The 25,171-nt window shown below is 58.1% G+C and overlaps 1 protein-coding gene across 4 annotated transcripts; it reads left to right on the top strand.

Moving 5' to 3' along the window:
• The first annotated feature begins 1,671 nt into the window (after positions 1-1,671).
• PLCD1 (phospholipase C delta 1) lies at positions 1,672-25,086 on the top strand. 4 transcript variants are annotated; one of them, XM_064277486.1, is made up of 15 exons: positions 1,672-1,753; positions 10,867-11,031; positions 17,274-17,502; positions 20,726-20,855; positions 20,952-21,183; positions 21,792-21,993; positions 22,309-22,453; positions 22,530-22,679; positions 22,772-22,930; positions 23,112-23,271; positions 23,476-23,592; positions 23,971-24,149; positions 24,248-24,380; positions 24,456-24,605; positions 24,751-25,086. In XM_064277486.1, exons 1-15 carry the CDS (start codon positions 1,720-1,722, stop codon positions 24,834-24,836), a joined length of 2,271 nt encoding a protein of 756 aa, XP_064133556.1. In that variant the 5' UTR covers positions 1,672-1,719; the 3' UTR covers positions 24,837-25,086. The 4 variants fall into 4 exon arrangements, 3 of the variants coding, with proteins under 3 accessions (XP_064133556.1, XP_064133555.1, XP_064133557.1); XM_064277485.1 differs by lacking the exon at positions 1,672-1,753 and adding an exon at positions 6,907-7,013; XM_064277487.1 differs by lacking the exon at positions 1,672-1,753 and adding an exon at positions 7,229-8,544.
• The last annotated feature ends 85 nt before the right edge of the window (positions 25,087-25,171 follow it).

Below are 25,171 nucleotides of genomic sequence, written 5' to 3'. Positions count from 1 at the left end.
AAATAGGAATGATGATTAAGATCAAGCTGTGGTAAGTGCCTACTGTGGTTGTTAGCTGCCATTGAGTCAGTTCCAGCTAATAGCAACCCTATAGGACAGAGCAGAACCGCCCCATAGGGTTTCCAAGGGGCAGCTGGTGGATTCAAACTGCTGTCCTTTTGGTTAACAGCTGAGCTCTTAACCCCTATGGTATCAGAATTTCATTGCCTCTTTGCCTAAAAGTGGGTGGGGCTTGAGGAGGCTTGACTTGATGAATGGAGAGGCCTGTGTTGGAGGTCCAGGTGGAAAGCTCAGAGGCCAGAGAAGCCCCCCAGAGGGCAGGCCTGGGGGTGTGCATCATTCTGGCCTAGGAGAGGGTGGAAAGAGACGGGAGGGCAGAGAAGGGAACACTCAAATGCTCCCCACCCCCAGGTTGGGCATCCAAAGGAAGTCCTGCCACTGTGGGCTTGCTCCTCCTTCAACCAACACCAAGTATGGCTGGGACTGGAAGGAAAACCAAGGAGGGTTGCTCCTGCTGGTGGGCAGGAAAAGAGGCAGTGGCAGAAAAGGGGCTAGCCCCCTCTGGTTAGCAGGGGAGGGCCATGCAGAGCCTGCGATCTGTCCAAAGCCAAGAAATTCTGACCCACTCTCAGAATCAGGAAGACCTGCCCCCAAGATTGCTCAAATCCCTTCTCCTGGTGCTCAAGGCCACCTAGGCCTGGCTGTGCTGGGAAGAGGAGGTGTGGGGGACAGGCCAGGCCTCCTCCTCCAGGAAGGTTCACCTGGCTTCTGTCACACACTCACACTGGCTTTATAGGCCCGGGGGCCTCAGGGGGCTTCACTTGGGGGCTCAGCATACCCTTTCCTGGCAGGCCTCCAGGTTCATGTGTACACAGCTGGGCTCTGCCAAGGAGTGGGATCTGTGGACCTTCCCTGAGGGTCTCTGGGTACCCTCTAAATAGGGTGTCTGGGGCACCAGAATTGAGGGTGGGAGGTCTACCTAGGGGCCCCTTGCTCAGACAGTCCCCTGGGAGGTCACCCAAATATGGGCTGGGGGTGTCACTTCACACCAGACCCCACATCTGCTTCCCAGCCTCTCCCACAGACCGCCGGGGGCGCCAGGGGCTCAGGGTGTGACAGGCTCAGAGCCCAGCTCCCTGCCCCCTCTGCTGGAAGCTTTCCACGTCCCCACTCCCCCGCCCCCCGACACCAGGTGCTCCCGGGATTAGAAACCTCCCAGCTAGGGGTGAGGGGACCCTCCTTGGAACAAGTCCCAGGCATTGCTTTCTGAGGGCCTCCTAATGCACGCCTGTGCCCCCATCGCAGGAGGGCACGCAGAGCCGGGGAGCGCCCTGGACCCGGGCTCCCGGACGCCGCGGCCCCGCTGTGCGTCAAACAGTACGCGATCCCCCCCGCCCCGCGGATGCCGCCGGATTCTCTGCAGCATCACCCCGATTCCGCGAGGCGCCCGCAGGCAGGGCGTGGGCCCCGGCCGCCCGCGGTAATGACAGGGCCCCGCGGCCCGTGGGCGGCGGCGGCGGAGGAAGCGAGAGGGATCTGGCTATTTCTGGCCGGGGCGGGCCCACCGGCCGCGGCCAGGGCTGGCCCCACGGCCCGGCCCGTCCCCCGCCCGCCCTCCCGGCCCCACCCCGCCGCCGCCGCCGGTCCTGCCGGCTCCGAGCTGCGCTCCGCTGGGCCCAGGCCGCCCGCAGAGTCGCCGCGCACGTGCGCCCGTCGGGCATGGACCCTGGCCGGGACTTCCTGAGCCTGCACGGTGAGTGCGCGGCCGGCGCGCGGGCCTGCACCTCCCGGGCCGGGGGCGCCCCGCTCCCCGCTGCCGGCCGGCCCGCCCCGCCTCGGGTGGGGAAATCTCGGCCCGCGGCTCCCGGCCCGGGACTGCTGGCTGGGCGTTTCCAGGCTGCTCTCCCAGATGCGGGTTCGGGCCGTTTGCTCCAGACCCCCAGCCTCGGGGCTCCCCCTTGCCCCGGTCACCCGGGCCTGGGCTCCGCGGCGCAGCGCACACTGCGGGGCTGAGGAGGGAAGGAACTCGCATCCACCAGTGACCGCGTTCTCCGCCCCGTCCAGGCCGCCTCGGGAGGCTCCCCAAAGCCCGGGCGTGCCTGGCCCGCGTCAGGCAGTGCAGTGTGGCGGGGGTGGGTGGCAGGAAAGGAGGTGTGCTAGGTTGGCCGGTTGGCCGAGGTCGGGCCGCGCCGCCCCAGCTGTCCAGCGGAGAAATCACAGTCAGGACGCCCAGGCTGGGAGGAGCGGCCCGATCCCCCGTCTGCAGACCCTCCAGGCCGGGCAAGGCCGGCTGTCAGCTCGAGCTGCCTGCCTTTCCTCCCTTTGTCTTGCCGAGGTCTACCTCCTCTGACCTGGACAGGCTGGGCCGGCTGGCTGCTCTACTGCTGCCCCTCCAGGAGAGGCGGCAGCTGTGGGCTCCTGACTGCAAGGCCTCTTGGGCCAGCAGGACACCCAGCCTGGACCTGGGACCTCTTTGCTCTGGCCTGGGAGCTCACCCACTCTTGAGGGGGCCTGGCCCTCCTGTCCCTCAGATCCTCTACCAGCTCACTAAACCTACCCTCTCACTCCTGTCGCTGCTCAACCTTACATCCCTCTCTAGTACACTTGGAGTCAGAGACTTTAGTGCCCACCATGGAACCAAACCCAACCGCATGCCATCTAGTTGATTGTGACTCATAGCAACCCTATAGGACAGAGTAAAACTGCCCCATAGGGTTTCCAAGAAGCAGCTGGTGGGTTCCAGCTGCCCACCTTTTGGTTAGCAGTGGTAGCTCCTAGCCACACACATCCATCGAAACCGTTCGTGGAGATGATGGGTGGAAAAGAAAAGAGCAGAGCCCTCGGTCCTCCACTGGAGACCCTCTTCCCCCGATATTCACTGTCCCATCAGCCAAGTCCCCAGTCTGTCTCCTGTCTGTCACGTAACCTGTGTCTTAGTTATCTAGTGCTGCTGTAACACAAATACCATAAGTGGATGGCTTTAACAAACTTATTTTCTCAGTTCAGGAGGTTAGAAGTCTGTATTCAAGGAGCCAGCTCTAAGGGAAGGCTTTCTCTCTCTGTCTGCTCTATTTCCAGGTTCCCTGGAGATTTCTGTGGCTGGGCGTCAATCTTCCCCCATTTCTGCTTGCCTTATCTGCTTCTTTTATCTGTCCCAAGAGATTGACTCAAGACACACCCTACACTAATCCTGCTTCATTAGCATAACAGAAAACTCGTTTCCAAATGGGATTATAGAGGTTATAGAGGCATTGTGCCATCGAGTTGATTCTGACTCATAGTGACCCTATGGGACAGAGTAGAATAGCCCCATAGGGTTTCCAAGGAGCAGCTGGGGGATTCAAACTGCCACCCTTTTGGTTAGCAGCCAGTGCTCTTAACTACTTCACCACCAGGACTCCTTATACAAGTATCCAAAAAAAAAAAAAAAAAACCTGTTGCCCTTGAGTCAATTCCAACTCCTAGCAACCCTATAGAACAGAGTATATGGATTCCAAGGAGTGCCTGGTGGATTTGAACTGCTGACCTTTTTGGTTAGCAGCTGTAGCTCTTAACCGCTACACCACCAGGGTTTCCTATACAGGCATAGAGGTTGGGATGTACAACAAATATTTTGATTTACAACACATATAATAGGGGACACAATTCAATCCATAACAACCTGGAGCTGGTCCCTGCGGCCCAGGGAGACCTTGCTCAGTGCCTAGAGCTGTTGTCCTCACACCATTAGCCAGCGCTCCTCAAAGCACCTCATCTGGCTGGATCATGGGATGCCTGCCCCTTCCAGTCACCCCTCTCCCCTCCTAAGGCCAGAGGTGTCCTTAGCACTCCTGCCAGATAGGCATGAGGGAGATTGGGCAGTTTAGAGGACCACATTGGAGACCTCTGCTTTCTCCCTCACCATCCGTTAGCCAGTGATGTCCACCCTGTTACCTGCCACCCCTTCCCTGCCTGCTTTGCACTGAGCCGTCTGGTGGCCTCTGGCATGGCTGAAGCCTCAACTGATTGTTAGAATGAGCTCTGTCCTCACTCAGATTCAGCCAGAGCCTCCCAGTCCTGTGGCACGGGCTTGGTCTCCAGGGTTTTGAGCCCTGGCCTATCCTGTTTGAGGACTGCCTTCCGAATGCCTGAGTCTGTCCGGCCTTCCTTCAAGGCTGGCATGAACACTGGCACTCCAAGCTGTTTTCCCTGAAGGCCTTGCTACTTCTAGCTCATTGCCCAAAGTTAGCTCCCTGCACTGCATTCTGTCCTCCCTGTAAGACTAGATGGGGAGGAACGAACCTGTCAAAGAGAAGTGGTGGTGAGAGGTGGTGGTCACGGTGCCCTTGCTCTTCCCAGTTGTCCACACTTGCATTGGAGAGCCTGCACCCCCACCCCTTTCAGAGGTGGGACCCAAGGCACTGGACTTGCACTGCAGGACCACGATCTCTGGCTTGTGCGGTCAGCAGAAGGTGCTCTGGTTTCTCTCCATCAGCCTAACAGGCTGCAGGGCCCAACTAGGTATGAGATGTCCCTTCTGTCCCTGCCCCAGACGCATGCAGAGACAGGTAGTATATACACATGGATTCTGGAAGCAGACTCCCTAAGTTCAAGTCTTTTCCATCTCAGGCAAATCCCTTGACTTCCTCATTTACAGAATGAGGACTACAACCACCACCACCAACCTCACAGAGATGCTGTGAGGACTGACGGTAAGGCAGTCAGAACAATAAGTGATGTGGTCTTGTGGGAGACCCGGCTCTCAAGTTCCCATGCCCTGCGAGTTACTGTCTATACCTTCCAGTTCTTTGGGAGGTGAGAAGCGCCAGGTAAAATGCCACAGAACCGGCTCAAGAACCAAGAGCCCCCTTCTGGTGCCTCTGTAGCCGGCTCCTCAGCCTTCTCCCCTACTGGGCTCCCTCTGCTATCTCTCCATTATGCCCAGGCCTGGATGGCTTCTCCAGCGGGTCTCCAGATGTGCTCGAAAGGACACCCCCTCCCAGGGCTGTCTGTTCACTGAACATACCCACCTCCACTAACTTTTCTTAGACTCCATTCCTCCTGCCCCACTGCAAGAACCATAAGGCTGGAAGGCAGGGGGTAAGAGGGACCTTATCTGGCACCAGGTGAGGCTACCTGTGCCTCTACTTACTTTGTGACCCTGAGCGAGTCCCACTGCCTCTCTGGGCCTGTTATCTCATCCGTGGGGTAGCAATAACACATCACAGAGGATGCTGTGAGGACACTGAAGTAGTAGGGATTAACGGGTATAGGAGCAGTACCAACCCAAACCCACCCATTGCCATCAAGTCGATTCTGATTCATAGGGACCCTATACGACAGAGTAGAACTGTCCCATAGGGTTTCCAAGGAGCGCCGGTGGATTCGAACTGCTGACCTTTGCTTAGCAGCTGAGCTCTTAAACCATTGCACCACCAGGGCTCCTAGGTTGGCCCAAAAGTCAGTACCTCCAAGAGATGATAGTGCCAGACCCATCACAGCAAGTTGGGGTAGCCAGTGCCCCGGGCTAACCTCACTTACGTTTCAAAGCTGTCTGCATCTGGGGTAGCCAGGCCCATACTACCCAGGCAGGCATTGATTTCAGCGTTCTGAACTCTTTTGTGCCATAAACCTCTTTGGCAGTCGGATGAAGCCCGTGGACCCCTTGTCAGGATCATCTTTTTAAATGCATAAAATAAAATACATAAGAATGAAAAAGAAGCAAGTTATACTGAGATGTGATTTTGTCTGTGGGTTGGTGTGTTTTCTCTGTAAGAGGCTCCTCTTACGCTCACCTCCCCTTCCCAACCCCCCCCCGCCCCAGAACTCAAGAACAGCTTTTCTGTGCCATGTTTAGCTCATCGACGCTAACACGGTGCTCATGACTTATTCCCTGTGGTGTGACCTTCAGCAAGTCGCTGTGCGCTTCAGTTAATTACCATTGCTTCGCTCGTCTGTGCTAATAACCAGCTTTCCCAGGGAGTCACTCCAGAAGCTGGCGTCTGGAGTCGCAGTGAGGAGAACGGAGGAGTTATTTAGGGGCAGGGAGGCAGGGAGGAGAGAGCCAGGCCCCTGGGCGGCGTCCTGACTTGGCACACACTAGGGGCCCAATAAATGCCGAGCGGATGAAAGCGGAGCTGTAATGTGCATGAAAGACCCCACTGTTCCAAGCGCGCTGGCAGCCGGTTCCGTGTAAAGTCGTAGCCGGCCTCGCCCGTTCATCCCAGCACGCCTTCCTTAACGGGGTCGTCTTAAGATCGGTGTTTTTCAAGAATCCCACTCGCTCCTGGAGCCTCGGAGGTCGCCCCACTCCGGTGGAGGTCGCCCCACTCCGGTGGCCTGAAGCCCACACGTGGTCAGACGGCGGCCGGGTCACAACGACTTCGCTGAGCGATTGTGGCAAAAGGCTCGGCGGCCTGTCGTCACGTCTAGCCCCGCCCCGGCCGCCCCCGGCTCCGGCCCGTCCACGGGACGAGGGGTCACTCGCCCTGCCCGCCGGGTCTCCGCCAGGCTGGGGGTAAAGCTCGCGGCTCGCGCGCCCCCCGGCCGCTGCGCCCCGCTCAGCTTTCTGGGCTACGGTTGCCCCGCCTCCGGGCCTGGCCCCGCCTCCGGGCCTGGCCCCGCCTCCGGTCCTGGCCCCGCCTCCGGGCCCGGCTCCTCCTCCGCCCGCCTCCTGCGCTCTGGCTCCACCCCTCTCTGCCTCGACCCCGCCCGGACTGGCCCCTCCGCCCGGGGCCCGGCTCCGCCCCTTTAGCGCGGATTTCCTTCTTGCCCCGCCTCTAGGGCCGCGCCCCAGCCCCCTGGGCCTGGCCCCGCCTCCTGGCCCTGGCCCCGCCCCCCAGCCTGGACCCCGCCCCCCAGCCGGAGCCGGCTCCCAGAGGCCGCACGGACCCGGCCGGGCTAGGCGGGCGGGCTGCGGGGGCACGGAGGAGCAGCCATGCAGTGCTTGGGGTTCCGGGGCCGGAGCCGCTCCAGGGAGCTCTACCTGGAGGAGCAGAGCCCCACGGTGACAGCACTCAATGAGCAGCGGCTGGGTAAGGGCGCAGGAGTCATCGAGGTCCGTGGGGAGTGGGCAGGCGGGGGCCGGGCGCAGACCACTTGTGCCTGAGCACGGGGGCCACTTGCTCTCCTTTTTGGTTGGGCCTGGCTAGGGTTTCTGTGTGTGACCACTGTGGGCAGTGTCACACTGGTGGCACGTGAGGGTGAGTTCCGGCGGGATTGTCACCCCTTCTTAGGGTCCCCCTCAGCCTCTCCAAAGCCCCCCTCCTGTCTATAAATTTCCGACGCACCACTGGATATGTGGCCTGGTGTGTAACGGGTATGGCGGTAACCCAGTGGGGTCATCTGTGTGTGCCCATATGTGACAAGGGTGACAGTGGGTGACCCGTGGTGACTGCGTGGCTCTGTCACTCCATGTGATACTGTAGGATGGGGTCCAACAATGGTGTGTAATGCTGTGTAACCCAGTGTAGGACAGCACGGCCCCCGGGGCATCTGTGTAACCCAGCGTGACCACATGTGGTCTAGCGTGACTGCACAGGACAGATGTGACAGGGTGACCGAGTCGTTCTGTCATTCTGTGTTTTGGTGTGTATGTGACATAGATTGTCACTCTCCGGGGTCGTGTGGGAAGGTGGTGGTTGCATAAGATAATGTGTCACAGCACTGGCCTTGCTTTTGAGTCCTGACTCCACCATGTAACTTCCTGGAGCCTCCATTTCCTCATCTATAAAATGGGAATAATGATAGCGTCTTCCTTGTAGGGTTGTTGGGAAAGATTAAATACATGTGCTAAGAGCATTGTCTTATACAGGTATTAACTATTACCGTGGCAGCTGCTATTACCTTTATTATGGTGATATTGGGGCAGTGTATGTGCTTATATGTGGTGTGTGTGACTACATGTGGCATGGTGGTGTGACTGTATCTCAGTGACTGTATCACTGTGTAGCTGGATATTGCAGTGGGTCCCAGGCCCCAGTGTCTCCATTACACATCACCCTAGATATATAGCAGGACCTATGGCACCCCCCGAAGCTTCCATTACTGTGGTTGTTAGCTGCTGTCAAGTTGGTTCCAACTCACAGTGACCCCATGTACAGCAGAACAAAACACTGCCCAGCCCTGCACCATCCTCATGATCGTTGTTACGCTTGAGCCCATTGTGGGAGACACTAAGCTGACCTCTTAGCCTTCCACTGGCCCCCACAGAATCCTGTGCAAACCTCCACATGGCCTCCTCACTGTGTGCAGCTAGCCTGGGCAGGTTGGTGAGACTACACTCTCATCCCAGGGGCCCCCGATCTCAGAGGCCTCTCACTACTACCCTCCACAGAGAGGGAAGATACTATGGCTGAGTGAATGGGACTGGGTGAGGGGTGTGCACAGACCTCCTAGGTGCTAAGGGAGCAAGGTGGTGGGCCAGTGGTTAAAAGCTTGGCTGCTAACCAAAAGGGTGGCAGTTCGAATCCACCAGCCGGTCCTTGAAAACCCAATGAGGTAGTTCTACTCTGTCCTGCAGGGTCACTATGAGTTGGAATTGACTCAACGGCAATCATTTTTCAGGTAAGGGAGCAAGGGTGGTGGGGCAGGCAGCCTCAAAAACAAAAGGGCCCCAAGTGAGACTCAGAGGCGGAGGTGCCCACCCAGGTCCCCCCGTGACCCAGAGGACAGTAGCTGTTACCTCTCTGGAATTATCAAGGCCCACGCTGGGGCTGAGTTTCGTGGTCCGGAAGTCATGTTGGCAGCCAGGGGACTTATCTCTGCCTGACCGCAGTCAGGGCCTAAGCCTGGCTCCAGGACAGGATGGACATGTCGTCTCCTCACGGTGTTTTCCAGGACCGAGGGTGGGGTTCACCTTCCTACTTCCCAACCCCTTGTTCACATCTGCTCTGTTTGCAGTGGCTTGCCCTTCTGTGTGCCTGGTTTGGGGGTGAGGTGCACCCCGCCCAGTTGTACTTCAGCCTCAGGAAGGACAGTGGATTCCCCTAGCAGTGGCTGGAGGTGGCCCTCTTCTGTGGTAGCCTGGAGCCCCCAGGGCCCGTCCTCCAGCTTGACCCCCACAAACACAGTCAACATTTGAGGATGGCCTGTACAAACTCCTTGGACTGACCGGGAGCTGCTCCCATTAAGGCAGAGGGTCTTCTGGGAGGGGGTGGGGGACCTGAGACAAAGTTGTGGGGGAAGGTTGCATCAAACTGTCTCCTCTGAGGAGGCCCAGAGATGCCTTCTTCAAGACAGCTGCCACACCAGTGCTGATGGGGAAACTGAGGCACAGAGAGGGAAAGGAGTTGGCTAAAGCCATAACGAGCTGAGTGTCAGTGCAGGGCTTTGTCTCCACTGGAAGCAGGAGATTGGGGAGGGTTGGGGAGGATGTGGATGGCTGAGGCCTGGGTAATTGGTCCGGATGGTTCTGCAGGCCTATGGGTATGTGGGGCAGGCTGGTGGGGTCATGGATAAAGTGGGAGAAGCTGTAAGGGTTTGGGGATCGGGCTAAGAAAAGAAAAGCTTACGGCTTTCTGAGTGTTTTCTGCAAAGGCTTAGACATAGGGTCCACTCTCACTCTACTGGAGCAGCAGGCAGATTGCTGAAGGGCCACATAGTTTTGGGGACAGAAGTGCGGTGGCCCTCGGCTCTGAACAGAGCTGGTGCAGGACCACAGGTGGCTAGGACGATGTGTATACATCTGTCTTTCTCTATCGCTACATTATATAAAAGGGTCATTAATGGCGTTGGTCTCTCTTTTATCAAGTCTGTTGAACCACACTTGGTACAGGGTCTGGCTGGGGGTGAGGGCTCCTGAGGAGCCAGGCTGGTGCCGCTCTGGCCCCTCCGGTTTTGGCCTGGTAGGACAAAGGGCATCATAGCTTCGGGAGCCCATGTCTCAGACCAGCAGGGGTCCCTGAGAGCAGCAAAAGAGCTGGGGTAGGTAGGGGTCAAGCAGCCAGGGTTCTGGTCCTCCCTTGGGGGGTCAGGCCCTGCCTCAGCTTCTGAAAGGGCTGCTCTGTGCTTTGGGGGTGCTGTTCCCTGAGGGGTCCCGGAGCAGGATACTCAGGATGGGGATGGGGCAGGGAGGGGCAGGGGCATCCCAGCAGGCCAGACTCAGGCTGCAGCAGGCAAGGAGCAGAAGCCCACACAGGCAGGCTCAAGTCAGGGGTGGGGGCAGCGGGAGTGGGAGCAGCAGGGGTGGGGCGGCAGGGATGCACACAAGGGTCCCACAGCAACCGCAATACTGACGCCAAGAACTACAGCCGCCATTACTGAGTGCCCATGCCCCTCCCCATACACGCAGCCTTTAACCTCAGAAGGTCCCTATTATTACCCTATTTTATAGGCAGGAAAGCAGAGGCCCAGGATGTGAAGTCACTTGCCCAGGCCACACAACTGGTCAGGAAGGGGACTTGTGATTCTGGAGTCACCCGAGTTGGGAAGTTGTTGGGTTCCATGATGTTCTGGGGTCTAGTGCTACACTGTGTCTGCCTGTTTCTCTCCTGCTCCACCAGACCTTTTGGTCCTAACTTCTTTCAGTTCACTCTGACCCCTGAGTGTGACCCTGAGGGGTTCACTCATCTCTCAGAACCAGGCCATGTCCTAGGAGCCAGCTGCCCTTGGATTAGCTGCTCTTCCTTTGTCCATTCAGCTGCTGGCACAGGTCACAGAGTGTAAAATGTGACTTTGGGTGGTCAGGTGTTCTGAGATTTAGCACAGCCACCTCAGCTGGCAATTAGGGATGGCTTCCTGGAGGAGGCAGGCTCCAGCAGCAGGCTGGAGCATGGGTGAAGGAAGGAGAAATGAACAGAGGGTCTGGGGGGGTATGGCCAGCATGGGGCCTGGGGCAGCAGGGATGCTGATGGAGAAAGCGCTATTCTGCCTGCTGTGCCCCCCTAGGCCTGCAGAATGATGAGGACCTCCGGGCACTGCTGAAGGGCAGTCAGCTTCTGAAGGTGAAGTCCAGCTCATGGCGGAGAGAGCGCTTCTACAAGCTGCAAGAAGACTGCAAGACCATCTGGCAGGAGTCCCGCAAGGTCATGCGGACACCGGAGTCCCAGTTGTGTGAGTGCCTGGGGGGTTCAGGGAGGGGGCAATGTACGAAACCTGTGGATGGGGAAACTGAGGCTGGCCAGGGTGCAGTGGGGATGATGGTCAATCATGAAACGGGACTACAGATGGGCAAACTGAGGCCTAGCCTGGTGGGGGACAGATCAGTCATGCAGCCAAGGCTAGAGATGGGGGAGAGGAGCCAATTAAACCAGCATAGGAAGCTGAGGCCTGGAGGTCTGGCTGGAGGGGGCAGTGAAGGAATAAGGACCCAGGTGGAGATGCTAAAGCCCTGTGGGGCAGGGGATCCACACCCATGACCGCAAATGGGGAAAGCAAGGGTCAGATGCAGGGAGGGAGCTGGGAGTGTTGCCTGAAACTCAGAAGTATTCACCTTGGCAGCTGTGGGAAGGAGGGAAGCTGGGAGGACTAGGACTCCAGGTGTGGTGAGGCCAAAAGTCAGGGGGCACACAAGGCACTTCCGGATATCCTCAGCCAGGGTGTCAGCAAGTGCTGCAGGAGCCAGCCTTCTGGAACTGGGGCCAAAGGAGGGGTACTGGGTTGGAGTAAAGCTGGGATACACTGAAAGAGGCCACTGCTCTGGAGCTTCCTTGAAGGTGTGAGTCTGAGAGCTTTCTGGAAGCTTCTGAAGCTTCGGGCCTGCAAATGGGGACTGCTTCCTGCAAGGCCTTAGGGAGTAAGCTCTGATGACTTCTGCCCTTTAAGGCAAGAATTCCCTAAAGGTCCTATAAAATGAGCTGTTCCCCTCCCATAACTCTGTACCTTTATGTATGGGGGCAACATTTTAGACTAATGCTGTCCAAGAGAACTTTCTGTGAAGACAGAAATGCTCTTCATCTGTGCTGTCTAATATGGTAGCCACTGAAGCCCTGGTGGCGCAGTGGTTAAGAGCTCAGGCTGCTAACCAAAAGGTCAGCAGTTCGAATCCACCAGCTGCTCCTTGGAAACCCTATGGAGAAGTTCTACCCTGACATATAGGGTTGTTATGAGTCGGAATTGACTCGATGGCAACAGGTTAGTCACCTGTGGTTATTGAGTACTTGGAATGTGGCTAGTGTGACTGAAGAAATGACTTTTTAGTTTTATTTAATTTAAACTAATTTATATTTAAAACGAGCCTGGGTGACTGCAAGCAGTTTGTGATCACCTGCTAACCTAAAGGTTGGTGGTTCGAACCCACCCAGTGGCTCTGTGAAAGAAAAGGCCTGGTGATCTGTTTTCATAAAGATTATAGCCAAGAAAACCCTGTGGAGCAATTCTACTCTGTTAACACTTGGGGTCGCCATGAGTTGGGGACTGACTCGATGGCAACTAACAACAATTTTATTTAAATAGCTATATGTGGCTGGTGGCTACCATATCGGACAGCACAGATAGAATCATTGCAGCCTGGATTTCACTGCAGTCGGAACCAAAAAACCAAGCCAGTTGCCATGTGTGTCACAGTGGAGCTGTACTCCGTGGGGTTTTCACAGCTGGCACCTTTCAGAGGCAGATTGCCAGGCCTTTCTTCCGAGGGACCTCCAGGTAGTTCAAACCACCAACCTTTTGGTTAGCAGCCAAGTGCTTAACCATTTTTGCAGTCCAGGGATTCCCACTGAAGCCCAGACGCCTGGAAATCCTCTATCCATTCATCCCACCCTTGGTTGGGGAGAGGCAGGGTCAACCCACAGCAGCTTTACTCGGGGCAGGGGTGGGGTTATGAGAACAGACTTATGTGACAAACCCCAGGTAGGAGGGGAACACAGAGAAGGGGAGGGTCAGCTTACCAAGGGCACCTCAAATAGGTGCCCTAAAGGTGGCCTTTTACCCAGAAAGCGTCTGCCGGGCCTCAGGGTGCTGTGGACAAAAACCTGAGAAGATACAGCTGGCCTGTCTGTGGGCTGTGGAGGGTGTGAGGTGAGGCAGGAGAGGAGCAAAGTCAGATGGTCTGTGGAGGGTGTGAGGTGAGGAGGCAGGAGAGGAGCAGGGTCAGGTGGTCTGTGGAGGGGTGCGAGGTGAGGAGGCAGGAGAGGAGCAGGGTCAGGTGGTCTGTGGAGCGGTGCGAGGTGAGGAGGCAGGAGAGGAGCAGGGTCAGGTGGTCTGTGGAGGGGTGTGAGGTGAGACAGGAGAGGAGCAGGTTCAGGTGGTAGTGGAGGGGTGTGAGGTGAGGAGGCAGGAGAGGAGCAGGGTCAGTGGGCTGTGGAGAGTGTGAGGTGAGGAGGCAGGAGACGAGCAGGGTCAGGTGGTCTGGAGGGGTGTGAGGGGAGGCAGGAGAGGAGCAGGGTCAGTGGTCTGTGGAGGGGTGTGAGGTGAGGAGGCAGGAGAGGAGCAGGGTCAGTGGGCTGTGCAGAGTGTGAGGTGAGGGGAGGCAGGAGAGGAGCAGGGTCAGTGGTCTGTGGAGGGGTGTGAGGTGAGGAGGCAGGAGAGGAGCAGGGTCAGTGGGCTGTGGAGGGGTGTGAGGTGAGGAGGCAGGAGAGGAGCAGGGTCAGTGGGCTGTGGAGAGTGTGAGGTGAGGAGGCAGGAGACGAGCAGGGTCAGGTGGTCTGGAGGGGTGTGAGGGGAGGCAGGAGAGGAGCAGGGTCAGTGGGCTGTGGAGGGTGTGAGGTGAGGAGGCAGGAGAGGAGCAGGGTCAGTGGGCTGTGGAGGGTGTGAGGTGAAGAGGCAGAAGAGGAGCAGGGTCAGGTGGTCTGGAGGTGTGTGAGGGGAGGCAGGAGAGGAGCAGGGTCAGTGGGCTGTGGAGAGTGTGAGGTGAGGAGGCAGGAGAGGAGCAGGGTCAGGTGGTCTGTGGAGGGGTGTGAAGTGAGGAGGCAGGAGAGGAGCAGGGTCAGTGGGCTGTGGAGGGGTGTGAGGTGAGGAGGCAGGAGAGGAGCAGGGTCAGTGGGCTGTGGAGAGTGTGAGGTGAGGAGGCAGGAGACGAGCAGGGTCAGGTGGTCTGGAGGGGTGTGAGGGGAGGCAGGAGAGGAGCAGGGTCAGTGGGCTGTGGAGGGTGTGAGGTGAGGAGGCAGGAGAGGAGCAGGGTTAGGTGGTCTGTGGAGGGGTGTGAGGTGAGGCAGGAGAGGAGCAGGGTCAGGTGGTCTGTGGAGGGGTGCGAGGTGAGGCAGGAGAGGAGCAGGGTCAGTGGGCTGTGGGGTGTGTGAGGTGAGGAGGCAGGAGAGGAGCAGGGTTAGGTGGTCTGTGGAGGGGTGTGAGGTGAGGCAGGAGAGGAGCAGGTTCAGGTGGTAGTGGAGGGGTGTGAGGTGAGGCAGGAGAGGAGGAGGGTCAGTGGGCTGTGGAGGGGTGCGAGGTGAGGCAGGAGAGGAGCAGGGTCAGGTGGTAGTGGAGGGGTGTGAGGTGAGGCAGGAGAGGAGGAGGGTCAGTGGGCTGTGGAGGGGTGCGAGGTGAGGCAGGAGAGGAGCAGGGTCAGGTGGTCTGTGGAGGGTGTGAGGTGAGGAGGCAGGAGAGGAGCAGGGTCAGGTGGTCTGTGGAGGGGTGTGAAGTGAGGAGGCAGGAGAGGAGCAGGGTCAGGTGGTCTGTGGAGGGGTGTGAGGTGAGGAGGCAGGAGAGGAGCAGGGTTAGGTGGTCTGTGGAGGGGTGTGAGGTGAGGCAGGAGAGGAGCAGGGTCAGTGGGCTGTGGAGGGGCGTGAGGTGAGGAGGCAGGAGAGGAGCAGGGTCAGGTGGTCTGCGGAGGGGTGTCAGGTGAGGAGGCAGGAGAGGAGCAAGGTCAGTTGGCTGTGGGGGGTGTGAGGTGAGGAGGCAGGAGAGGAGCAGGGTTAGGTGGTCTGTGGAGGGGTGTGAGGTGAGGCAGGAGAGGAGCAGGGTCAGGTGGTCTGTGGAGGGGTGCGAGGTGAGGCAGGAGAAGAACAGGGTCAGGTGGTCTGTGGAGGGTGTGAGGTGAGGAGGCAGGAGAGGAGCAGGGTCAGGTGGTCTGTGGAGGGGTGTGAGGTGAGGAGGCAGGAGAGGAGCAAGGTCAGTGGGCTGTGGGGGGGTGTGAGGTGAGGCAGGAGAGGAGAAGGGTCAGATGGTCTGTGGAGGGGTGTGAGGTAAGGAGGCAGGGGAGGAGCAGGGTCAGGTGGTCTGGAGGGGTGTGAGGTAAGGAAGGAGAGGAGCAGGGTCAGTTGGTCTGTGGAAGGTTTCTGAGCAGGGCAGAGCGGGCTCTGAGGGGATGGGGGCCTGAAGTGCCCTCAGAAAACCACCCTGCTCTCCAGCCCAGCTGCCCCCGTCACACAGCACAGGCTGAGCTCACCAGACCTTGGCTCGAATGTGGCGCCAGCTGGGCTCCTTCGGAGGGTTCCTGTCCTGATAGGGGGTTTCCTGTTGGATGCTGGTGGGCGGGGGCAGGGTGGGAACAGAACTTCTCAGGCCCTGAGCCCAGGGGATTCCTTGGAGGCCACCCACCAGCCAGTGTATGCACCGTGGCGGGTGAGCGTGGGGGCAGAGAGGAGTTGACTGCGGGAACCCGCATTTGGGCAGGCGAGATGAGACCCTCATACCAGGAGAGCTGTGAGCAAGAGGGGCAGGAAGAACATTCCAGCAGGACACCCCCATGAGCAAAGGTGCAGAGGAAAGATGGAGGAAGTGACGGGGCGGCAGGCCAAGGAGCCTGCACCTGAGAGGAGGGGCTGCAGGGTGACAGGTCCAGGTGGGGAGCTAGATGTGCTCAGGTGAGGGGCGTGCAACCTACCCCGTGTGGCCTGAAGGGGCTTTTGTCCAGGGAGGCCTGAGATAGGCCTGTGGTGAGCATGCCTGGTGGCTGCTCTCCTTCTCTGGGAGGGCAGGTTTCAGTGGTCCTCAACCGAATTTTACCTTTGGGGAAACTGAGGCCTGGAGAGGCAAGGTGAGGCCAGGTGAGGGAGAGTGGAGCAGCCCCCAGATCGCTCTGGCTCTGTCTCCCGATTCGTAAGTCACACCACGGCCCCCACCCCGTCTGTCAGCTCTGCTTCCCACTTCCTAAGTCTCCCCCAGTCACACTATGGCCCCCACCCCGTCTGTCAGCTCTGTCCCCCGCTCCCTAAGTGTCCCCCAGTCACACCACGGCCCCCGCCCTGTCTGTCAGCCCTGGCTCCCAGAGGCAGACAAATCATTAGGGAAGGCATCTGGGCTTTCTCTCTGGTACAGGCAGGGGTGCTGGCCCCGGGGTACTGCATGGCTCTGGCTTCCTGTTTTCACTCCTGGCCTGGGCCTGCTGCAGCCACGGCTGGCGTGAGGCACAGGGAAGCCCAGGAGGCTGCAGGCAGAGGGATTAAGCAGGATATCCTGGCATAGCCCAGGGCTCAACGTGTCCCCCTCCTTAGCGCCTGCTGTCCAGGCTGGGCGCACGCCACACACGTGGGGTCTGCAGGTGGCCAGGAGGCCCCTGGGCACTCAGGGTGGGGGTGGGCACAGGGAGGGACAGGCTGGCTTCCAGCCAGAGCTGCCAAGGACCCAGGACAGATGAAGGGAATGGCTCAGGATAGACATGGGGCAGAGCCTGGGCCCCGCTGCTGGCAGGCCCGGTCTGGACCTGGAGAAGGGACTGGCTCGGGCTCAGAGAGGGCACACGAGGGCTACAGGTGCGGGTGCAGGCAGGGCCTTGCGTCTCCCTGAAGCTTTGAAGGCTGGGCTGTGACAGGAGGGCCCTCCCCCCAGGTCCCCAAGGACAGAATGATGTAATCTCTCAGACCCCCAGAGCATTCCTCCAGCCTCCCTGCCAAGGGCGGCTTCCTGAGGTCAGGACACATACAGACATGGGCACTTTTCCCTTTGATTTTGACCCTCTGCCCCTAGACTCCAGGGCCAGGGCTGACCGAGGGTGGCCCAGTCTCCTGAATGGGCAGGAGAGGGGCCTAGAGGCCCTCCCGGCTGTGTGCGGGCAGGCGGGCAGGCCCAAAGTCAAGGATGATCAGGAAGGCTGGTGGCCCCCCCTCAAGCACAGGCCCCAAGCTCTGGAACAGCCTCTCTTTATCCCAAGAGCTCTACCCTACCCCACTCCCAGGACCCCTGCCCCCCGCCCCGTCACCAGGGTAGCGGGCCCGGGGGTCCCAGGTGCGGTCTCTCTGTCCTTCCCTGTGGTTTCCCCTCTGCCCACTATGGCTGTCTTGCTCTCCGTCTTCCTCCCTAACACCACCTTGTCTGTCCTCCTCCTGTCCTTTCTCTGTCAGGACCTCTAGACTCCAAGTCCGAGCTCTGCCTGGCTCTGTGTCTCTAAGCCTGGCCCTCCCTCCAGTGCAGTGATGGCCACGTCAGGGGCGGGGGTTAGCCTCACAGCTCTCTCTGTCCCCCTCGCCCCCCACTTGCAGTCTCCGTGGAGGACATTCAGGAGATACGGCAGGGACACCGCACGGAGGGCCTGGAGAAGTATGCCCGTGATGTGCCCGCAGACCGCTGCTTCTCCATCATCTTCAAGGACCAGCGCAACCCGCTGGACCTCATCGCCCCGTCACCCGCCGACGCCCAGCACTGGGTGCAGGGTCTGCGTAAGATCATCCACCACTCAGGCTCCATGGACCAGAGGCAGAAGCTGCAGCAGTATCCTTGTGGTGGTGGCCGTGGGCCAGGCCCAGCCTGCTGACAGTGCTGGGGTTGTTCCCAGGGCAACTTGGGTTAGGCACTGGGTTTGGTTTTGGTTTGGCTTACCCAGGGACCCAAAGGCCAGAGAGCTATGCAGCCCGATGCCCACCCCTCTTCCCTCTGCAGCCAGTGTGGAGCTGGGACACTGGGGACCTAGTCTTAGACATTTTAATCACATTTCCTAGAGTTACTACACTTTTTCCCTGGGGCAGTTTTGGCCATTCTTATAGGAGTGATCAAGTTCCCTCTGGGCTGGTGTGCAGGCCAGCCTGAGGGCTTAGAACAAATTCACGGTACAATCCAGGTGTCCAGTAACACCCTGGTCCATGGGTCAAAGTGATCAGTCTTCCAGTGTACACAGAATAGGGCGGAACCAGCTCCCTTTTTACAACAGCTTTGTCGTTGTTAGGTGCCGCTGAGTCAATTCTGACTCACAGCGACCCTGTGCACAACAGAATGAAACACTGTCCAGTCCTGTGCCATCTGTACAGTTGTTGCTATGCTTGTGCCCATTGTTGCAGCCGCTGTGTCACTGTGACAACAGCTTCATGGAGACAGAGTTCACAGGCTGCACAATTCACCCATTTAAAGTGTACAATCTGGTGCTTTTGAGTATATTCACAGAGTTGTGCAACCACCACCAAAATCAGCTTTAGAACATTTTCATCACCCCAGAAAGGAACCCTGCACTCTTTAGCAGTCACTCCTCACTTTCCCCTGACTTCCCCAGCCCTAACTAACCAACCAGCTGCTGTGGAGTTGGCAACCCCACGTGCGTCAGAGTAGTACTGTGTTCCATGGGGTTTTCAATGGCTAATTTTTTCAGCAGATTGCCAGGCCTTTCTTCCAAGGTGCCCCTGGGTGGACTTGAACATCCAGCTTTTTGATTATCTGTTTTTACTACCCAGCAACTCCTCTCCAGCCCTAAGCACTAATCTGCTTTCTGTCTCTTATACATTTGCCTCTTCTGGAAAATTCGTATCAAAGGAATCATACAGTCATACAGTCTTGTGTGACTGGCTTCTTTCACTTAGCAGTTTTCAAGGTTCATCCAAGTTGCAGCATGTATCAGTACTTCATTCCTTTTTGTTGACGAATAATAATTCCATTGTATCAATATGCCACATTTTGTTTTGTTTATCCATTCATTCATTGAGAACATCTGTGTTGTTTCCACTTTGGGGCTTGTCTTAGTTATCTAGTGCTGCTATAACAGAAATACCACAAGTGAATGGCTTTAACAAAGAGAAACTTATTCTCTCACAGTCTAGGAGACTAGAAGTTGGAATTCAGGGCACCAGCTCCAGGGGAAAGTCCTTGTCAACAGTCTTCCCCTGGTCTAGGAGCTTCTCAGCACAGGGACCCTGGGGCCAAAGGACATGCTCTGCTCCTGGCTCCTCTTGCTTGGTAGCATGAAGTCCCCTCTTCTCTCCTCTTTTCTTTCATATCTCAAAAAAGATTGACTCAAGATACAACCTAATCCTGTAGATTGTGTCCTACCTCATTAACATAACTGCCTCTGACCTGCCTCATTAACATCAAAGAAGTTAGGATCCACAACGCACAGGATAATCACATCATATCACAAAATGGGGGACAACCGCACAATACAGGGAGTCATGGCCTAGCCACGTTGCCACACATCTTGGGGGACACAATTCAATCCATAACACCAAGTAATGGTTGAGAGTGCCCATTTCACCTCACTCTTGCTTGCACTGGGTATTACACTTTTAAACTGCTAACTTTCTAGTTTTAGAAGTTGCATCTCATTTTCAAATTTGTATCATATTTGATTACCAGGAATGTTTGCAAAGGGGCAGTTTATATCCTTTGCTCCTTTAATTATTGTTGTTGTTGTTAGGTGCCGCTGAGTCGGTTCCAACTCATAGCGACCCCATGCACAAGAGAATGAAACACTGCCCGGCCCTGTGTGATCCTTACAATCGTTGTTATGCTTGAGCTCATTGTTGCAGCCACTGTGTCAATCCACCTCGTTGAGGGTCTTCCTCTTTTCCACTGACCCTGTACTCTGCCAAATATGATGTCCTTCTCCAGGGACTGATCCCTCCTGACAACATGTCCAAAGTATGTAAGATGTAGTCTCGCCAACTTTGCTTCTAAGGAGATTCTGGGCTGTCATACCGTTTTTTTAATTAATTAAATCTTCTAAGCCTTTGCTGCAGATGTTTCCTGCAGTCTACCAAATGGATGACTTTATTGGATCCTGAGGGGGAAAAAAAGTTTTTATAGCATTCTGTTGTTTCTTTTGGATTTCTTTAAGAAACCTGCTGTCCTTTTTTTTTTTTTTTTTTGCTCCTACTTTGTTCTATAGCTAGTTCTCTAATGTCTGTGGAGTGCACTGTGGAGGCCTGCACCCTCCAGAGACCTCCTCTGGCTCCTGAAGATCAAGCCTGAGGAGAGGGAAGCCTGAGGAGAGGGATAAGTGGAGGCTGAAATGTCCCAGTCATGATGGCTTGATCCAGTCTTTGCTTTTTCTTGTGATGTCCTCAGTGGCTTGACATTTGCTGTCTTCCATAAAATAAGCCTAGGTGGTACAACTGTTAAGTTCTGGGCTGCTTACCAAAAGGTCAGCGATTCGATCCCACCCAGCGGCTAGCAGGACAAAGACCTGGTCATCCGCTCCTGTAAAGATTACAGCCTAAGAAACCTATGGGGCAGTTCTACTGTGTCACATGGTTGCTGCGAGTTAACATCGATTTGCGAGCACCTAACACCAACAAAGTACTTCAGAAGAGTTGGCTAAAAGTTATATACTGAAAACCAGAAAAACATACTTGATAGTTGACAGTAATTCTCCCTGGGTGGTTGGACTACCGGGGGGCTTGTTTGGTTGGTTGTTTCCTTTCTGCATTTTCTGTGTTGTCCACAGCAAGTCCTATGGTGAGAAAAGAAATGTTTTCTCAGTGTGAAAAGTCTCAATGCCAGCAAATACAAAAAGACACCATAATAGGATGTAACACGTTCCCCCAAAGAGGCCACCAGCTCTTATCGCTGAAACGTAGGTATGCAATAAGCTAGGCCTGCAGGGAGCTGTGTCTGCAGGTGGCTTTAGCCCAGGCAGGGCTGGGCTCAGGTGTTGAGGAGGCTAGAACTATGGCCCAGGCTGGGACATCAGGAGGGGACCAGGGCTCCTGGGTTCTTTCCTTACCTTGCCCAGCTGGATTCACTCCTGCCTGCGGAAAGCTGACAAAAACAAGGACAACAAGATGAGCTTCAAGGAGCTGCAGAACTTCCTGAAGGAGCTCAACATCCAGGTGGATGATAGCTATGCCCGGAAGATCTTCAAGGTGAGGCAGGAAGTGAGGGCCGGGGTCAGGTGGCAGTGGGGTCCTTGGCCCTGGCCAGCTCTGAGCACTGCCCCCTTGGCTGTCCTGGATTCGCAGGAATGTGATCGCTCCCAGACAGACTCCCTGGAGGACGATGAGATCGAGGTCTTCTACAAGATGCTGACCCAGCGGGAGGAGATCGACCGGATCTTCGCCGAGGCCACGGGCTCCGGGGAGATCCTGTCGGTGGATCAGCTGGTTAAGTTCCTGCAGCACCAGCAGCGGGAGGAGGCTGCGGGGCCTGCACTGGCTCTCTCCCTCATTGAGCGCTATGAGCCCAGTGAAACTGGTGAGAGCCTGGCCAGGGCCTCCGCTCTGCAGTCCAGGGGGTCCTGGGGGCCCTGGGAGGACTGCTGCCAGAGAGAAGAGGGTGGAGGGAAGGGGGGTGCCTCATCCAGCCCCAGGGCTCCCTACCCTCTGGGCAGTATTTGCCTGCCCCCTTAAAGCAGGCAGACAGGGGACAGGCCTCCAGCATCACTACCCCTCACTAGGCCTCAGTTTCCCTCTTGGCTCCTCTTCCAGGGATTTGAGGCCCCCCCCCCCCAGGAAATACATGGAGAGGTGGCTGGAAAAGCAGACATTTTCTGCTTCCTTCTTTGTGCCCAGCCTGGGTCCATCTTTGGGAGGTGACCAAGCAGGGGACATAGAGGGAAGTTTCCAGTCTTGGGGTGCAGAAACAGTGGAGATGAGGGCCTGCCCCTAGGGGCCTCGGTGTGGGGACAGAGGAGGAGGAGGCAGGAGCCCACCCTGGGGTAATCACAGTCTGGATGGACACTCATACCCCACTTCCATGGATGACGAGAGCCAGCTCAGGTCAGGGAGCCAGGGGACAGGGCAGCTCCTCCAAGGGCGGGCACAAGCTCAGATGCGGCGCCGCGGCGGCCACCTCCCTCCCAGCCAAGGCGCAGCAGCAGATGACCAAGGACGGCTTCCTCCTGTACCTGCTGTCGGCGGACGGCAGCGCCTTCAGCCTGGCACACCGGCGGGTCTACCAGGACATGGGCCAGCCGCTCAGCCACTACCTGGTGTCATCCTCACACAACACCTACCTGCTGGAAGACCAGCTAACCGGGCCCAGCAGCACCGAAGCCTACATCCGGTGGGGGCCCGGGCGGGACCGGGGCTTGGGGCAGGGCTAGGCAGGACCTGGGCAGGACCTGGGCGGGGCCGGGAGGGCTGGGGCGGGGCCAGGCAGGACCTGGGCGGGGCCGGGAGGGCTGGGGCGGGGCCAGGCAGGACCTGGGCGGGGCCGGGAGGGCTGAGGCGGGCCAGGCAGGACTTAGGGAGGGGCGGGTGAGGCCAGGGGCGGGGCCAAGCAGGGCGGGGCGGGGCTCGGGGCGGGGCCTGGGGCTGAGGCGGGGCCAAGCAGGACCCGGGGCAGCCTGGAGGTCCTAGCTGCCTTCCCTGTCCACAGGGCGCTGTGCAAAGGCTGCCGCTGCCTGGAGCTCGACTGCTGGGATGGGCCCAACCAGGAGCCGATCATCTACCATGGCTACACCTTCACTTCCAAGATCCTCTTCTGCGACGTGCTCAGGGCCATCCGGGACTACGCCTTCAAGGTGGGCACACCCCTGTGGGGGAGGAAGAGAATCCTGGGGGGTGTCACCCCCTCCTAACGTGCCCTCCGGCCTCCAGGCGTCCCCCTACCCCGTCATCCTGTCCCTGGAGAACCACTGCAGCCTGGAGCAGCAGCGCGTGATGGCGCGGCACCTCCGAAGCATTCTGGGCTCCGTGCTGTTGGACCAGCAGCTGGACGGGGTCACCAACAGCCTGCCGTCCCCCGAGGTATGCCGTGCGGATAGTCGCACCTGGAGGAGAGGGCATGGGACTCGCTGGGAGGCCAGGTGGGTCTTGATCAGCTGCTCCTCTGTCCTTAGCAACTGAAGGGAAAGATCCTGCTGAAAGGAAAGAAACTTGGGGGACTCCTGCCCCCCGAAGGAGAAGGCGGCCCTGAGGCCATTGTGGTGTCAGATGAGGACGAGGCTGCGGAGATGGAGGATGAGGCAGTGCGGAGCCGCCTGCAGCACAAACCCAGGGTCCGAGGGGAGCTGTTGGGGCGGGCAGCCCTGGGGCCACCCGTGGGATGTCTGCCTTGTCTCGGCTCTCTGTGCCGCCACTCAGACCCTCTGCCCCCCTCTCTCTGTCTCTGGGTTTCGGGCACTTTCAGTGCCCACTCTGTTCCTCTGACTCTAACCTGGGCCTCCCCGTGGCCCCCAGGAGGACAAGCTCAGGCTAGTGATGGAACTCTCCGACATGGTCATTTACTGCAAAAGCGTCCACTTTAAGGGCTTCTCCAGGCCTGGCACCCCCGGGCAGGCCTTCTACGAGATGGCGTCCTTCTCTGAGAACCGTGCCCTCCGACTGCTCCAAGAAGCAGGTGAGCCCCTGCTCTGCACCCTGAGGTTGCTGGCCATCTGTCTGGCCATCTGGCCGTCTGGGCTGGGCAGGGCCAGGCTGGCTCCCCACGCCTCAGGATGTCGCCCAGAGTTGGCACTCCCTGCTCTGTTGCCAGACAGAACTTCTGAGGAGGGACTCAGCCCTCACTAGGAGGCCTGCTCCTGACAAGCCCCACCCCCTTCAGGAAACAGCTTTGTCCTCCACAACGTGGGGCACCTGAGCAGGATCTATCCCGCTGGCTGGAGAACAGACTCCTCCAACTACAGCCCTGTGGAGATGTGGAACGCAGGCTGCCAGATCGGTAGGGGCTGGCTGGGGCTTGGGGAGGACCAGGGCCTTGGAGCCTGAGAGGCCATGCAGTGGGAGGTCCGAAGCAGGGCTGGATGCAGGGGCTTCTGGGCTCAGGAGCTGATAATCTGGGCACCTCACTTTGGGAATATCCCCCCACCAGCAAGTCACAATGCCTGAAACCCACCATCAGCACGGTGGTCCTTTGAATTCTGGTACCAGAGATTGAATGTGGGATTCGTGTAGAGGGTCAGATCGGGTGGCAGGAGGGCAGTGAGACTGGAGTGGACCCTGCTCCTGACTCCCCATGTGGCCCTAGACTGCAGTGTACCCTGGGTGGGCAGGCCCTCACAGCCCTGCTACAGCCTGTGACTGCCCTTCCTGCCTGTAGTGGCCCTGAACTTCCAGACACCTGGCCTGGAGATGGATGTGTACCAGGGCCGCTTCCAGGACAATGGGGCCTGCGGGTACGTGCTGAAGCCTGCCTTCCTGCGAGACCCCAGCTCCCTCTTCAGCCCGTGTGCGCTGACTCAGGGCCCCTGGTGGACTCCAAAGCAGCTCATTGTCAGAGTATGAAGGGGCACGGGAGGCGGGGGTGCCCAGGGGTTTCTCTTCCTGTTTACCTCACTACATTCCCAAGCCCTTAACTGTCCCCTGCCTTTCCTCAGGTCATCTCGGGCCAACAGCTTCCGAAAGTCAACAAGAACCAGAATTCCATTGTGGACCCCAAAGTGATAGTGGAGATCCATGGCGTGGCCCGGGACATGGCCAGACGCCAGACTGCTGTAGTCACTAATAACGGTACATGCTGGGCCTGGGTTGGGCTCAACCATTGGAGCCGGCGTCCATGCTGCTGATACCATGCCGTACCCCTAGGTTTCAACCCGTGGTGGGACACGGAGTTTGAGTTTGAGGTGCTGGTGCCTGAGCTTGCCCTCGTCCGCTTTGTGGTAGAGGATTATGACGCCTCCTCCAAGAATGACTTCATTGGCCAGAGCACCATCCCCTTGAGCAGCCTTAAGCAGGGTGAGCATCTGTCATGGGAGGGGGCGGCCAGGCTGGGGGGAGGCAGGGCCTGGCATCTCCTGGGCTGGGGCTAGGCTGTCCTTAGCACATCCTCCTGAGTGACCAGAACTCTCTCTCTGCCTCCTCGCTGCCCTTCTACTGCCAGGGTACCGCCACGTCCACCTCTTGTCCAAGAACGGAGACCTGCACCCTTCAGCCACCCTCTTTGTGAAGGTCTCCCTCCAGGACTAGGCTTGGGGATTCCTGTGGGGATGCCCGAGTGGGCCAGGCCTCTGTCCACCCACCGGGGCAGGGCTGGCGTGGCCCAGAGCTAGAGGCCCCCATACTGCCTTCAGCTCAACACTGTCCATGCTGCTGCCTCTCTGGGGTTCCGGAGCTGGTCCAGTCCCCGGAGCTGCCCTCAATTCCGTTAGAACACACTGCAGCCCTCTCCACCCTCCGGCCAGCCCTGGGTCGAGGATTTTTATAAAAATCATAAGACTAAGCTCTGTGGTTTCTTTACCTGTTTGTCGTTGTGAGTTGCCACTGAGTCAGCTCCACCTCATAGCGACCTTGAGGCACGCGTG

The sequence above is a fragment of the Loxodonta africana genome, chromosome 27 (assembly GCF_030014295.1).
Source record: "Loxodonta africana isolate mLoxAfr1 chromosome 27, mLoxAfr1.hap2, whole genome shotgun sequence".
Classification (NCBI taxonomy): domain Eukaryota; kingdom Metazoa; phylum Chordata; class Mammalia; order Proboscidea; family Elephantidae; genus Loxodonta; species Loxodonta africana.
This window is presented reverse-complemented; position numbering and strand designations above follow the sequence as displayed.